The sequence below is a fragment of the Etheostoma cragini genome, chromosome 14 (genome assembly GCF_013103735.1).
Source record: "Etheostoma cragini isolate CJK2018 chromosome 14, CSU_Ecrag_1.0, whole genome shotgun sequence".
NCBI lineage: Eukaryota > Metazoa > Chordata > Actinopteri > Perciformes > Percidae > Etheostoma > Etheostoma cragini.
The window spans coordinates 11155508-11171370 of NC_048420.1; the positions used below are offsets into that span (position 1 = coordinate 11155508).

The 15863-nt window shown below is 39.5% G+C and overlaps 2 protein-coding genes across 4 annotated transcripts in view; both read right to left on the minus strand.

The window, feature by feature from the left end:
• Window positions 1–1820, minus strand: part of vps50 (VPS50 EARP/GARPII complex subunit) — a 107805-nt gene extending 105985 nt beyond the window's left edge. For both annotated transcript variants that reach the window (XM_034891478.1, XM_034891475.1), the window contains exons 1-2: window positions 1671–1820; window positions 1077–1145 (exon numbers count right to left, since the gene is read on the minus strand). In XM_034891478.1, coding sequence (XP_034747369.1) covers window positions 1077–1145; window positions 1671–1703 — 102 coding nt within the window. In that variant the 5' untranslated portion in view covers window positions 1704–1820. The remainder of the gene's footprint in view (window positions 1–1076; window positions 1146–1670) is intronic.
• A 2330-nt stretch (window positions 1821–4150) lies between these two features.
• Window positions 4151–14783, minus strand: hepacam2 (HEPACAM family member 2). Of its 2 annotated transcripts, none has more exons than XM_034892614.1 (9): window positions 14571–14783; window positions 10926–11285; window positions 10553–10840; window positions 8512–8811; window positions 7146–7271; window positions 6606–6627; window positions 6477–6511; window positions 5199–5272; window positions 4151–5080 (listed from the first exon to the last, which is right to left on the minus strand). In XM_034892614.1, exons 1-9 carry the CDS (start codon window positions 14626–14628, stop codon window positions 4970–4972), a joined length of 1374 nt encoding a protein of 457 aa, XP_034748505.1. In that variant the 5' UTR covers window positions 14629–14783; the 3' UTR covers window positions 4151–4969. The 2 variants fall into 2 exon arrangements, with proteins under 2 accessions (XP_034748505.1, XP_034748506.1); XM_034892615.1 differs by having other exon boundaries at window positions 10926–11282; window positions 14571–14765.
• Window positions 14784–15863: the final 1080 nt, after the last annotated feature.

Sequence of the window (15863 nt, forward strand, 5' to 3'; positions counted from 1 at the left end):
AGCAATGCATTTGTTACAGTACAATACAATAAATTCTCAGGAATAGAACTTGCCTAATAATTTTGCACACAGTGTAGAGCCACTCTGCTTTGCTCTGGCTGCTCTCGCCAATTGAATTTGTAGTGGATAATGACATATGCTTACTGTGACTAAGTAGGACTGAGTGCATTTTCAAATGATGCCATGCCAAAATGCTGTTACAGCGGACCATATGTCGTACTCCTGGTGTTAAGACTGACGTAAATGTAAATGGACTGTTCTTATATAGCGAGTCTTAACGACTACTCAAAGAGCTTTTACATAGTACAGGAACCATTCACCATTCACTAACTGTGGCCGAGGCTGCCATCAGATAAACACTCACACACACACACACATTTAAACTCTGAAGGCGCAGAATCGGGGCAACTCGGGGATCAGTGTCTTTCCTAAAGACATTTTGACATGGGACTGCAGAGCCAGGGATCGAACCACCAACCTTCTGATTGGCAGGCGACTGCTCTACCACTGTCAAGTGTAACTTTAAGTGATATAAATGAGAGCCATTAGTATCTTCACATTAGATCACACTAGAAAAATCAGTAGATGTGATGTAACTGATGTAATTTGCCGGAAGCACTTGTAGGATTGTGATATAGTGTCTGACACATACAGTGTACAATAAGTCTGGTGATTTGAATCCTAAACCATCTTGACACGTTTAATTTTGTATCACTAGCATCGATATGCATCTGAGTTAGATTGAACTTGGTTTTTACGAATAATATGCATAGTCAAGTTGCCAAATATAGTTACTTTTTTTACAAAAGTATAGTACATAATACAACAAATGTGCAGATTCTGTTGACTTTCACTGTGTATTAAAATAATTAAAGATGAGCGTCTTTTTTCAGTTGGTAACCAAAGTCTTAAAGGAAGCCTTCATCTTCCTAGATCTTACAACACAATGAAAACAGTTAAAGATAGGAAAGTTAGCTATTTACTATTAACTACTTGAACACGTCAGTAGCTGTAACATGCATCAATCACACCAACAAAACTGAGAGCTACAGCCTCAGCCTTGTCATGAAGTTTACCTTGCTCGGGATTCTCAGTTTCTCTACAGGACTGAGGTCTGCCATGCTTTCCTGTGGACTTTTCAGGCCCTGTTGAAATATTAGACACGTTTAGATTTCAAAAGCCCAAAAAAAGTCAATTAATCTTAACGGCTTTTACAGGTGTAAGTGCCCTCCCGTTGTCACACAGCTTGCTATTCATTAGCACACTAATGCATGTAGCAAAAAGGGGAACCGACGGGCAGATTTCTGAAAGCGACATGCTCGGTTGTCTATTGGTCAACCAATGACTATTGCTGCAGTGCAAGCTGAGAGCTTCCCTAACCGCCCAGCTACTGTTGTGCCCTGTTGTTGTGATAGTCTAATGGTAAACTCTCACAACGGGCCGCGGGTATAACTGCCACGCTACATGTGAGGTAAATAGTTCGTACTTGTGGTTTAGTCGATAAATAAGCTGCTGTTCCTCGGGCTGAATGTGCCCTTTAATGAGCCAAACGAATGAGCTGTCAAATTAGCCAGTTAGCTTAGCTAGCTGGCTAGCTTTCCTGCTAGCTACCTGCAGCTCTAGAAACAAACGGGTAGCAGCTCGGTTTCTGTTGGACCTGCTTTGCTCACCTGCCGGGTCATAAGAGACTTGATTTTCTGCATCGTAAATCCAACTTGTGTAAGTGCACAAATAAATGAATAAAGGTACAGTTTTGTTTTGATATCAACGATGCGCCTCCATCACTACAAGAGGGAAGCCATAGTTGCTCGTCACGTGACTGATACAGCCAGGAACCAGGGAAATTCCTACGCATGCTGGGAAATGTAGTTTTTATGATGTGGCGTAGCTTGTGATCTACCATCAGAACCCTAGTGTAACAGAGTTGGATTTAATTTAAAATATAATTTGTTTTATACAAACGAATAAGATTACATTCAAAAGTGGTGGTGTAAAACATTAACATTATGATATCTGTATTGCTGTTTTACACCACTTGGTGGTAGTAATTTAACATCACAAAATAGAAATAAAATAGAATACAAGACAGCAATGGTTGTTTTGCCCTGAAAAATGTTACTCTTGTGTTACTTATCTGTTCTATCAGTCACCTGTATGTATAAAGTGAGGCCTTTTGACATGTCACAGAAGAAAAAGCACAGGTGTAAACAATAAAATGAATTATGTGGGTTCTGGTGTGGTGGGTGCTGAGAACCCTGTCAGTCTGCCGGGATTGGCACAGTTCGGTAATGTTATCAGCATCGCCCATGCTTGTCAAAATGTCAGCTGTGAAAAAGGCCTAATTTGTTCCACAAGTTATACTGAAGTTACCTTGATTGACCTTATTACGCAGCTCTTCACACATTTCTATATTCATAGCCAGTAATAGAAAGTAACTAAGTTCATTGGCCAGTTACTGTCCTTACATGTAAGAACAATGTTGAAAACATATGACCATCTTATAGAATATGATACATAGTCATAGATTTAACTCCCCAACAGTATACAGTAAATCAAACTTTTCTTTTCTTAAACCTGCTATAACATTAAAATGTTGCTACGTTTTTTTGTTAATGCAGTACTTTTAATGGAACATCTTATTTAAAAGCTAAGGATATGAGTACTTGTTTCACAACTGTAATTTAGTCTCAAACAGGTTAAGGTTATCAACATCTAACTTTAAAACACAACACAATTTTTGGTGTGGCTGCATTATTTAGCAAACCACTTTTCCTTCTGTGATTATGTCATCATGTCATACCATACGCAACTCAGTGCCATGTAGCTCCAACTCCCCGACTATGGATTGTAAACTGTTCAGACCCATTCAGCCTGTTTTGTAATTGCCCCCTGGGTGTTATTTTGAGCAGCACTTGGTTAAAAGCAGGCAGCATGCAGCAGACAGCAGGCACTGTGAGCTCTTGTTCCTGGTTAATGAGGCCTCAGGCTATTTCCCAGTCAAATGAAGGTGAGGTATCTTTTCTAGGTGAATTTACTCCACTGTTGTTTGTTAGGCAGTCATCCACAGTGAGGAGCCTCCCTTAAAGCATACACTGAGACGGAACAGATGGCAACCCCTACCCGGAGATGCCACCACAAAGACATTGCACACTTAGTTGGTCACTTCATCAGCTATAATTAGAAATTTAATAAAGTGCTTGTTGTTTTGCAGGGAAACATCATGATAAGAACCACTTTGTGACTTAGTATCAGGTTCAAGTCTTGACAATTTAGTATCCAGGGAACAAGCCGAAAAACAGACACGTATAATTATTTGTCTTGTTAGCACATATTGATAATGTTATAAAGTAGCATGTATTTGTGTAATATATAGATTTTCTCTGGAAATAAACCACCTTGGTGCCAAAACAATTCAAATGGTTCTTTTTAGGAGTTTTAAATGTTTCAAAACTAGATCTACCAGCTTGTAATTTGGGTGTGTTTTGTGCTACAACATTTAACATGAAATTCAGTGGAAGCACTTACCAGAGTTGTGACACAATGGGGACAACAAAATGCAAAAAGCTGAATCTAGCAGAAAACAGACTGCTGCCTCTTAATGGTACATCCAAGGCAGAAAAATAACAGAAACTATGCTGAACTCTGTTTTTTAAACAAAACACTTTTGTGTCTGGTATGTATTTACTCTCTTTTACATGCACACACACGCACACACACATGCACACACACACACACACACAGAAAAGCAAGCACACACGTTTTCATCTACTCGTGACAAGATGTCAGCAGGAACAGGTGGAGGGCACTCTGCCACATGCTGAACCATCCGTCTGTTGCTGCCTGTCTCCACATCCAGCCAGGTACATAGCATACCAATGCAACAAAGCTTAGAAAAGCAAGCACTCTCCAGCAATTTGGATGCAACAAATACAACACAAACACTTGTGAGAAGAGAGATCACAGCCAAGACATTGGACAAAGACTTACTGTGAGGCAGCAGACATCTTTGCTGGCTTCGGCTATTTATTTATTTTTCTAAGGATCTGTGATTAAGAAAATGTTCATTTCAAGCCGAAAAAGACAAAGAAGTGCAAATCTAAATGAAGAAATTACTCAAATTAATTTTTAGTATTTAACAAAAGGCCCAGAATAGTCAACAGTTATATCTTTAATAAAGTACAAAACAAACATGTTAATGCAAACTGTACAATCTGTTTTTTTATAAAACAATAACAATAATTTATGAATCATTATTCCAATGTCTTGTTTCTATTCAGCATTTTGTTTGTATCAGTGTTGAGCAAGGGAGAATGCTACATTTGTGAAAATGGGGTTAAGTTTTTCTATGGGAATAAATAGATTGGAGCAAAACATAGAAATAGAATATTATTTATAAAGAATCTGGGGTATAGTCCATTTACAATATTTACAATTAACCTAAACAGAATTCATACAAGAAGTGCATTCATTATAATACTTGTCTCACAAAACAGACTCTCATTGGCGGGAATGTTAAATTAGAAGCATATTAATGAAATGGCAGATAAAACCTTATAATCCAAAATTGAACATATGCTTTGAAAAGTTTGGGTACCTTGTCACTAGCTCATGATATCATCTAACTTACTTGGTGTAATTTGACCTGAAGTGATCTTATATTTTGAACGACAATTGCAAACCAGTTTCAAATACAGTTATACTTTCACATAAAAAACTCAAGTTTTAAGGCATACTTACACTTTCATCTCACAATAATGTCAAAATGTCAAATGTCAAAGGTCATTTAACATCTGTCCTAAACTCTGGACAGTAACAGTGCACCATCACATTGTGTACACACACAAGTCTCCATCCTTCCGTGTGCAAAAAAAAATAAAAACAGTGTTCCAGGCTTTGATAACAGAGAATAAAGCCACACATCAGTCTTCAAGTGAAACGACCGTAAGTTCCATCTCAACACTCCAGCTTATCACTTAAGTAAACTGTGACTTGGGGTTTCAGGAACCTGTCTGATCACATCGTAGATGGTGGTGTGCATATCCTGAACGGACTCGAAGCGAGACAGAGATCTGCATGATGCCTGCACGACAGTTGCATAGGAACATTTGAAAAATCCCAAGCAACTTTTCAACAACAGACAAAAAAAAGATGCTTTGTCACTGAATTTATGTCAAAATACTGCACAACGTGGTAAATACCTGTGCCGATTCCATTTTCCCAGGTATGGAGACAAACTCGTAGATGCCAAAGTCTTCTGTTGCATCTTCATGACCTGTTGATAGACAGACTTAAATATCAGACCAGTGCATTAGTATCTCTTTTGAATCCAACTTCACAGTGACACAATGAATGTAATGACTCCATAAAAACGTTTTCAGCTGGATTCAATGAGATATTCTCACTTTGTTCACTTTTCTGCTTTAAACTCATGTAAATATGATGTAGACAAATAGTATACTATATTTGGGGGAGGGGTGCTTGACAAGCAGGTAAAACGTTTGTGAAAAGTGACCTCCTACATACGTTTTTTTGTCAAATTCGTACTTGTATTTTGGGATTCTACTAGAACATTTACATGCTTTAAAGCTGCTGCACCTGTATTCACCCTCTGTATGAGATGCTCTGTTGGAGCGCCTGTCTTTTCAAGCCCCAATCTCAAAAGCCCAGTCTGCTCTGATTGGCCAGCGTGTTTCCGCATCTCAGGGTTTCTTGGAATAACCACTGTTCAACAATTTTGTTCTGTGACAAAATTGTGACTACTTATCAGTAGGCTAATGTTAGTTTGTAATAGAATAGAGCAGGACTGTCTACCTTTCAAAATAGCAGATAAAGGCTTTTTAACCATGTACTGTACAACACAACAGGACATGTTCCAGCAGTAAAGTGACCCAAAAGTGGGGACTTATGAACAACATTTGGCAGCCAGGATTACAGCTTCTCTAGCGTTAGCATCCCTGCCTCATCACCACCACTGAGGTGCCCTTGAGCAAGAACCTTAACTCTAACCGCCCCAGTGGAGCTGCTCAGTGGCCAGCAGATCAGACTGTGGTTAAACTGGGCAGCTTCCAGGTTATGAATGTGTAACTGTGTGAATGTGAGAGGTTGTCGTTGCAAATGAGAATTTGTTCTCAATCAACTTTCCTGGATTAATAAAGGTTAAAAAAGCATGTAGCTACAGTATTTAAACAATAAACACTGCAGTAACGTTTCAAAAAACGGTCTTAAAAAACGCTTCAGTAGCCTGCTTGGAGCAGATGACCAATCATAGAATCCCAGCTCTGTGTGATGTGACACAAAGCCAAGAGTAGAAAACAACATTGAGAGAGTTCAACACATTGGGAAATCAGAGGTTTTGGCTTAAGGGGATTTCTCTGAAATACGTTTACCTCATTATTTGAAGATTTGGCCATGTTAAACATGAAAATCCAACATTGTAACATTATAGATATGATCACCTTTAACAAGCAGTAGCATACCTGAGCGATGTGGTCGTTTCTGCTCTGAAAGCGGTCTATCAACACAGAAGCATAAAGCTGTTAGTTAAAGCATATACATAAAAATACTAGTGTTCATGTCTGTATTCATTAAATTTAAAAGGCTCTCACCTGTTGTAAATGCTCATAAGCACTGTTGAAAGAGACAGAGGGAAATCATTATTTACAAATGCAGAAATTACAAGTTCCCTTCACATCAAAAAACATGTACTAGGTTCTCCAGTCAGTGCCCTTGATCAAGGCACTAGTTCAGATCTGGTCTCCGGGTGCAGTAAATGGCTGTCCTCTGCTCCCTTGGGGGAGGGGTTAAATGCAGAGAATGAATTTCTACATGTATATGTATGTAGCAATAAAATACTGTACCTTTACATTACCTCACATGTATGCAAATGCAGTAGACACTTTGCCCTAGTTAGCTTCAGTTTTCACTGACATTTGCAAGCTCTTTACATATTTGATCAACCTGAATGTGTAAGATCTCAGTGCAGCAAGCCTTTGTTGGTATCACAACATTCAACTTCAGAAAGGCAGATTTCAAACATGGAACATGTTAAACAGGTTGCAGGACTAACTGTAAGGGATGATCTCACATTATTGACAAAAACTGGTGCTAGAAAAACAACTCTGTCAAAGCAGCAGGATAAGACATACCTCTCTTAGGATGGCAGGTTCTCCTGAGGAAGAACATCAGTATGAAGCTGATGAAGAACAATGAGCAGACAGTAATGGCTGCCAGAGGGGAAACAGAGCTGCCCTCCTGGGTGTGCTTCTCTTTCCCTGTAAACAAATATGGGAGAGACAAGGAAATTAACACTTATTGTTAGGCAAAATGACTCTTGGGATTGCATATTGGTCCATACTGTGACAACTCAACAACTATTAGGTTAGTTAGATTTCCATGAAATTCTGAAGACACTTTCATGGTCCCCAGAGGATGAATCCTAATGGCTTTGGTGTCTCCCTGACATTTCCTCTAGCACCTCCATGAAGTTGAATTTTGATGTGAAGGATTTTGATTTTCAAATGGATTGATGTACTTATATTCAAGGTCTCTACACTAGAAGATGTGTCTGAATAACTTTGGTGATAACGTTTCTGCTAGCATCATCATCAGGTCAATTTGGATTTGCCAAAAACTTTGTTTTCTGACCAAATACCTGCACAACTAATGACAATCCCATCAGCCTCCTACTGTAGATTAGCAAATAATAATTAGCTAATGATAGCATGCTGCTAGGCTTAACTAAAATACAACCTGATAGACATCAGCATGTTAGCATAGTCGACGTGGTATGTTAGCCTGCTCATGTTAGCATTTAGTTTAAAGATGCATGAGTTCCTGCATGGCTTCAGCGCAATTTCATTTTTGTCTCAAACCATGGGCATCTCTCCTTGATTCCTGCCCCTGGATACACTGTTGCCTACGATTTGGGACAAAAATTAAATTGCACTGAAATCATGCAGGAACTCATAGTGCACCTTTGAAGCACCAATTTGCTTAAATCCAGCCCACAGCAGCTAGCGTGGGTAGTCTTTTAAAAGGTTAGTCATCCGAGGATTCTATGGTAATGTCTGTAAGAGATTTTGATGTCAATAAAAAATGGATGCTGTCATGGCTTCTGTTGACTCAATAAACAGCATTACAAATCATAGCCAGTATCAGCAGTAGCCATCAGCAAGCCTTTCTCAGTATCACCTGGACAACATATCAATGTCGCATTCGGTACACAGAAACTCCACCTGCTATAAAACTTAGTCAACAAATACAACAGCTGTTATCCACTGTTTACTTTCCCAGCTGCTGAACTTTAATCCAGACTGCAAGCGCTGGAACCTAGCAACCTACATGTCCTCAAATCTGGCCATGGTGGTTGTCATTGTCGAGACATATCTCTCATAGCTCATAAAGCTCTTAGGTTTTTGGCAGGACACGATGTTTACAGAGTGTTTATCTCAGAGGATTCCCAAAATCTACCCACGCTCTGCTCTTTCTTGCCATGTTCCACCCTCTACCCACCTGTTCCCAGACTGGCCACCACCAGAGTGAATTGGGCCTCGTCCTGCTTTCGGGTTACATTGTTGAAGGCACGGCACAGGTACTCTTCAGCCTGGGCCAATTTATAGGAGAGCACCTCCATCCTCGGGCCCTCAGTGATGACCTGGGTGGCATTGCGGGTCTTAGCAATCCAGACGTAGCTGTTGGGTGGGTTGGAGTCAGCCTGGCATTCAAAGAAGACCAGCTCTCCAGGGTTGATGGTGAAGACTTCTCCTGTTCGCAGGCCCTGGCCTGAGTTCACCTCCAGGTTGTAGGGGCCATCTGCAGGGGCAAGAGTTTGATGCTGATATGGCGCTTATTAAACAGAATGGTTACTTTTCTATTAAGTGTTAAACCTGTTAATGCATCATGGGACAGCAGTAGCCAAACTATTCTGAATACAGAACATAGGTTGGTTCCACAGTCTAGCAAAATAAGTCAAGGTGGGGAAATGAAAGAGCAGTGATTGCCCTTAAACAAGTCACTTAACCAACCGAACAGCTCCAGTGGAGATGTTATAACAACATACAGAAATAATTTCCAGAAATGTTTTAGCAGTAGTTTAAGTCAATGTTATTAAAATGTTGTACACTTCATTGGCAAGTAATCCTGAGATTGTAATTAATGTGACAAGATTTCTTCCATGCTAAGAACAGTAGAGTCTCGCTTTGGCATGTTTGAGCCATGTAGTGAAGTAAGACATTTGTTTTAAGTCTGTCAAGATAGACTTCACTGCGTGACATAACACAAGTAGCCTTAGTGGCAATCCGGACATTGCAGTTCAAATGTGATGCATCTGATGTCCATCCATCCATGAACACTGTTATTTCTTCAAGTGACATGTTTGAATGTGTATGTGACTTGTTTCAGACTAGAAACCAGATGTTGAAAAAATATATGTTAGTTGTTGTCAGTCATACAGTAACATCAGCAAAGAATCTGACTGGAATAGAAAGTGAACATGATCTGTCAATTCAAACAGAAACATTGGCAATGCTAAATTGACTAGTTCTGCAGCTCTCTGTGCCAAGTTTTCAACTCACTCACAGTTTGAGCACACTGACTGATGTATACTACATGCTTTGCGTCGATACAGAAACAGCAGTTTTGGGAAAATGCAAACATATTCCAATGAGTTCATTGAATGATCATGTGTATGTATTTATGTTCTTCAATACACCCTCAGATTCACAAAACCAGGCCAGTTCATCAGTGTATTGACACACTTTAAAGAAGAACAGAGGAGCTCTGTGAGATAAGTCTGCTGCCATGCAAATACCCAACAGTCACATGTTGTCAGAAAGTGGTCTGATCTAACAGACATTTGTATGGCCTAATACAGTGAAGAGCGCAGAAACTAGCAGATTTGTTCTTGATATTAGTACAGTAACTTTGTGACAAACACACCCTACAGTCGAATGGTTTTGGAGAAAACCACAAAACACACTGTACCAAATAATTAAAAATTAAACTGCACAGGCTATTCTGACCCTGTCGTGTTAATAGATCTGGTCCCAGTGTGTGTCGAGTTGAAAAGAATTACATGTGTAAGAAAGGACACCTACAATTGTCTTATATTGTCTACATGGTTATTTTTATAGTCTATCTCTGTTTGGTTCATTTAGGTTTATCTTGCCTAATTTCACAAATTAACAACAGCTTGTGAAGGATCGCACCTACCATGTTGGCGATTTTGGCACCAAGGAAGTAAAACAAAATCTGATTCCAGTCCTTGTAATATTAGCATTATAGACTTCTATTTGTTGTAAATTATCATTACTTTCACATGAAAAAATTGATCAAAGTGAGCAGGATTTTGTTGTGTCAGACTCGGAGCATGAGAAGCAGCTGGCCATGAAACTTCCATGTCTTTTGTGTAATAAAACACTGAAGATTACATTCTCACAGGAAATGAACCATGTTGCAGTTCTATGGGAATTAACTGGGTGCTAGATGTGCAGATGAAGGTGGTCTTGGTGCAGGGACAGAGAAGTAAAGAAGAGTTTCAGATTTATCTACTCACAATAGACAGTGAGTTCCACGGCTCTGCTGCGCCGACCCTGGCTGACAGCGTTGCTGGCAACACACTGGTAAGTTCCCTTGTCGTCTTTTCTCACAGGATTGATCAACAATGTAGAGTTGTCTTGGGAGAAGTGGTATCTGTCACTGGGGCCAAGTGTGACGTTGTCCCTTAGCCAGTGGAACACAACTCTTGTTCCTCTTTCGACAGAACAATTCCAGGTTACGTTTGCCTTGTCCTCAACAACTGCATGTGATGGCCTCTTCTCAATGACAGGAGTGGACACAGGGACTGAAGGAAAAAACAAAGAATTCAGACCTGAATCCATAGATGACATCCAAATGGTCATTATGACATGGGATAGGAAAACACTCACCATCCACTGTTACATGCACAGTTCTCTCCTCCTTTATAACCAGTCCTGTCTTGTTATGAAACGCTATGTTGAGATTCAAGTAGTAATCCCCTTCATTGTCCTGGTTTAATTTCAGAATTAGCAAAGACACATTGGGCTCTCTAAAGAGCAGATGGTTGCGGTACATCATGTCAGGAATTGAGGTTTCTTTGGTAAACGTCACTAATGTGGTTCTGCTGCCGCTCGGCCTGGTGTGGGACCAAGTTCCCTGGATCTCAACGTCATCCAGTGGAAAGCGAGTCTCAACAGACAGGAGCATTGACTTCCCTTCAATACCATGATGGACAGATGACGGTATGTGGATGAGCTCAGAGCTGACTTCTGAGTCAATGAAGTTGGCAGGAGAGGAAGAGGAGGAGAAGAAGGGAAACAAAAAGTTACTGCACGATCGGTGTGGGGTAACTTGTGGCTCATGATTTGGAATATTTAGGTCATTTTTGGAGTTGAACGTGGTGGTTTATGAAAGGTGATGAAAAAATGCTTGCTATTTCAACCTGCAATAATTTACTTTTTGCAGCACAACAAGCTGTAAATATAACATTGACATAGTTATAAAATTGGTATGGCTAATGTGTTAAAACAGTTGCCTATTACCCATTTGTAGTCGTGTTTGAAACTAGAAAAAAAAACAGTTCCAATATTCAGTCTCCTTTTAACTCTGTTTAGGTCTCCACCACGAGAAACCTGAGAGAAATATCTGGCTTTATAGCTTCTAAATGCTATGTTCACCAGCTAGTCACTAGATTTGTCTCTGGAAATGATGCAAATGAGAGAAGTGAGAGTGAACCAAAACAGTTCTTGAAAGTAAAACTAAAACAATGAGCTGAAAGATGCTAAAACTCTACAAAGAATGGTCATGCTCTGCTGACATCTCACCACAAGAGATCCCTCTCACATTACACATAGTTATTCTGCCTTAAAATATGTGTATACCCAACAAAGATATAAATATCTATGTTGGGTATACAGATACTGTTTACTAATACAAGTATAGACTAGTCAGGCCACTTCACCCACAGTGGAAAATACCTAGACAAGACTTAGACACCCTTTTGGACATACTGCATGATAGCAACCATAACACAGATGAAGACTATTATATATTGAAACATATTATATATTAAAACAGGAATGGTACATATCAATGCATCTTTATGGAATTGATTATTAGGGCATGACAATAATTAAATAATGATAATTCATTGACTTGAATTGCTGTCATGATCTGGTTATATTTTGGTATCATTTTACATAATGGTGTAGTCCAAATGAACAAATTTATAATAATTTGTAGTCAAAATTTAGTTAAGAAATTAGCTGCAAACTAAAAACAGATTTTACATATGTTTGCTATATTGTAAATTACAGTATGTTGACATTGGAAAAACATTTATATTCATATTGGGTTATTGATTACATGACGGTGAAAATATGAAATCAAAACAGGGCCATTTTCATTTAAAGATTAATCCAGTTTAGTTGTGTACGTCTGATCTCATAATTTGTATCCTAGTATTTAAATTCAGGTCCTGAAACTGTAGGGAGTTAATATTGACCCAGCTCGATAGTGAGTGTCGTTGTTGTCACACGAGGACGAGGCCTGTCTCTTTGATACCAACTCGCAAACCAAACACTTGGGCTGTCTGAAGGTACTAACACCTTGCGGTCTGTTAAAGCACTGGCTTGTTGCCATGGCGGCTTATTGGCTGGTAACCAGCTGAAAAACAACTTGGTATAAAAACACAGAGAGTAGAAGGAGTTATGGTTGTTTTTCAGCACTTGTTGTCAGTTGCTGGAAGTTTTGATCCACTTATATGTAATAATAAATATGCTTACTCAGTATGTTGTTCAGTTAAAATTAAAATTTTAACTGAACAAAATTAAATTACATCCCTGAGTCCAATCATTACGGTAATATCATATCAGATCTACGACCTGATCTTTTTTGACATATTCACTTTCTGGGTATTTCTTGACAGTTTGAAGTCAAAATGTGAAGGAATGTGTGTGGATGCCAGGTTGAGTTAAGCGGCAGCATGTGAGTAGGCAGTTGCTGTGAAACAAACTCACTACAAACTCTTACTTGTGTCTCTTTTTTCTCACTTCTTCATTTTTGGATGAGGTTGAAAAAAAATTCATGAAAGATGAATATTTTAGCATAGAGATAATAGTTAATGATCTATATGAGTTCACACCACTTAATCTACGTGTGTTATGTCTCATGCAATACAATCCTGAATGATCATGGGAACCTCAGAAAAGTGAGTTTCATTCTCTCCTTCTAAAGCAATTTTTCTTAACATCTTTAATCTCTTTTTTTCCTTCACACACCCCGCTGGCCGAGTCAAACTTCCTCCTTGGGGACATCCAGCTGGTGTTAACCAGGTCCCTGGTGACCCATGTTCCTTATCACAATAGATTCCCTGTGTGTTTGGTGTCATGTCCTAAATAATGCAGATAACCCATTGACACGTTCCACTCTTAGAGGCTGCAGGCCAGATTCTCTGTGTGTGTGTGTGTGTGTGTGTGTGTGTGTGTGTGTGTGTGTGTGTGTGTGTGTGTGTGTGTGTGTGTGTGTGTGTGTGTGTGTGTGTGTGTGTGTTGTCAGTAGCAGGAGTGTGACTGTTTTTACACCAGCTGTGATCCGGCAAAAAGGCAGAATGAGGAGTGTGCTTAGCCCGCTCCTTCACTGCTGTCCCCATACAACACGGATATTGTTGTGGTGATACCGACGAGATTACAGTGACAATGGCTTTTGAGGAAAGAGGATATCTTTATTTACTGGACACACACATTCAAACTATTGTGTGGACACCCACAAGCACCTGCCTTTCATCACCCACACACACAAATCCAAGTTGTTTAGATACCAAATAAAGTTTCCTGGTGCGTGTCCAAACGCCACTATCTTCTTAGATAAGAAAAAAAAAGTTTCTCTCAAAGAGGGTTGATGATACAAACATCAAAGCAGGTGAGAGTACATGTTTGAAGCGATTTTTCTATTTGATTTATCTGGTCACGTGAGGGATGCGGGTACATGTCTTTTATCACTTAGTCACAGAGCTGTGGCCTATGTCACTTCTCCTTTCCACTGACACCCCCATATGTCTTTACTATACAGCAACAGTAGAAAAGCTAATCTTGTAAAGTCACACGGCAATGACTATGGAAAGAACATGCAAAACAAACCAAGATAGACTCTAAAAGGAACGCTTTAAAGACGCAAACTTACATCGAAAAAGAATAGGATGCTTCAATGTAAAAAACTTATTGACCAACTACTAGTTTTGCACGAAATGTTACAATAATATAATGCAGTTTAAGTTTTTAAAATACAAAAATATATGTCTATTGTCCTTGAATTAGCTTTAGTGCTTTTACATATTCCAAACCAGTTTCATTAACTGCTTCTCTGACCTGAACATTTTCAATAAATAAAGGTTTTCCCAAGTGAATATTTGGATACTGCGCACCACAAAAGAAAAACTTCCCTAACTCACCCTCAGTTTCACCCTGCCAACCAAGCAAACACAGCAACCCTAGTAACTGCCATATCTGCACCAATGCAACACTGACAACTCAAGCAAAACATCCCTGAACACTCACCTGTTAGGATGAAGAGAACAGAGCAGACATAAAGCGCTGTTCTTCCTATGGCCTCCATGGCATCTTATCCTCCAGGGATATTTCTGACGGGCAGGCAGGCAGGGAGTGAGGGATGTAGGAAGGAGGAGAGGATTGGAAGAGAAAGAGGTGGAGGAGGAAGAGGAGGAGAGAAATGTGACTGGTTGTGGTGACATTTGCCAGGGAAATAAGAGGAGCTAGCTTTAGACTGCATGCAGCCATGCCCCTCCCATGTGTGACACCAGGAGGAAGAAGAGGTCCACCTGGCAGAGAGACAGTACAACATGGTCCTCACACACACACACACACACACACACACACACACACAGACATCACCATGTCTAAAAGAAACAAGACAAAGAAGAGAAAAAGACTGATACTGGGGTAAACATACGGGGATATGTTGTTTTGACACTGACATATGCATTATTGACCTTTCACTATGCCTTCAAGATACAGAGTCATCGAGACCAGAGAGACGTGTAATAACGTCATTTTTACATAAATTTCAGCCCTTTGGGAGACATTGTGAAGGAAACAGTCCTCGACAGAATAGCGGAGGGAAACCTGTCGTTAATTCTTGTCTCACAAGTTGTTTGCATCACTGCAAAACAAAGACTTGTTTGAGCCACAACCAATGTCTGTATACAATTTAATTTATCTATCAAAAAACTGGGTTTTTCTAATGATTTCCTGTTGTAATCAGTGCTGGCCATTATTAAAATCCTGCCCAGTCAAATGTTTGTATCAAAAGACAGACACAACATAGTCACATACACTCACTTTATGTCCCCTCAGTGATTTGATTAGCACAGTTTTTTTCTGCATGGTCATCCTCTGAAAGGATGTGGTGAAACTTGGGACTGAACTGCGCAGGGAATGAATTAGGCCATTGTAAGTTGTGTAAATGAGTGCCCAGTTTGGTGATGGCACCATTAAATACACTGATTATTTTCTCTGCCGTCAAGTACTCCATGGGAGAACCATTTGCTAAGGAAGCTGATAAAACTGAGGTTTTGTCACATCAAGATAGCATTTGCTGGCCAGAACACATGATTTGGCAAAATTGAAGGAAAGTCTATTCATGTTGTGGGAATCACATCTTGGTCTCAAAATTCAACAGGAACATGAATGAAGTCCCAATTATCTGTGAAATGTTTTGAAGAAAAGTGAATAGGATAATCTGTAATGTTTAATGTTAATATTGTTCTATTAAAAAAAGGGTCATGGTATTATTGTACCTTCACTTTAGGCAGGCTCTCTTGACAAAGAGCC

Coding starts and splice junctions, on each gene's coding strand:
- hepacam2 (XM_034892614.1), bottom strand. CDS start 14,628: ATGGAGGCCATAGGAAGAACAGCGCTTTATGTCTGCTCTGTTCTCTTC. Junction 11,286..14,570: donor TGTTCTCTTCATCCTAACAG/GTGAGTGTTCAG, acceptor TCATTGACTCAG/AAGTCAGCTCTGAGCTCATC. Junction 7,272..8,511: donor GGTGGCCAGTCTGGGAACAG/GTGGGTAGAGGG, acceptor ATTTGTTTACAG/GGAAAGAGAAGCACACCCAG.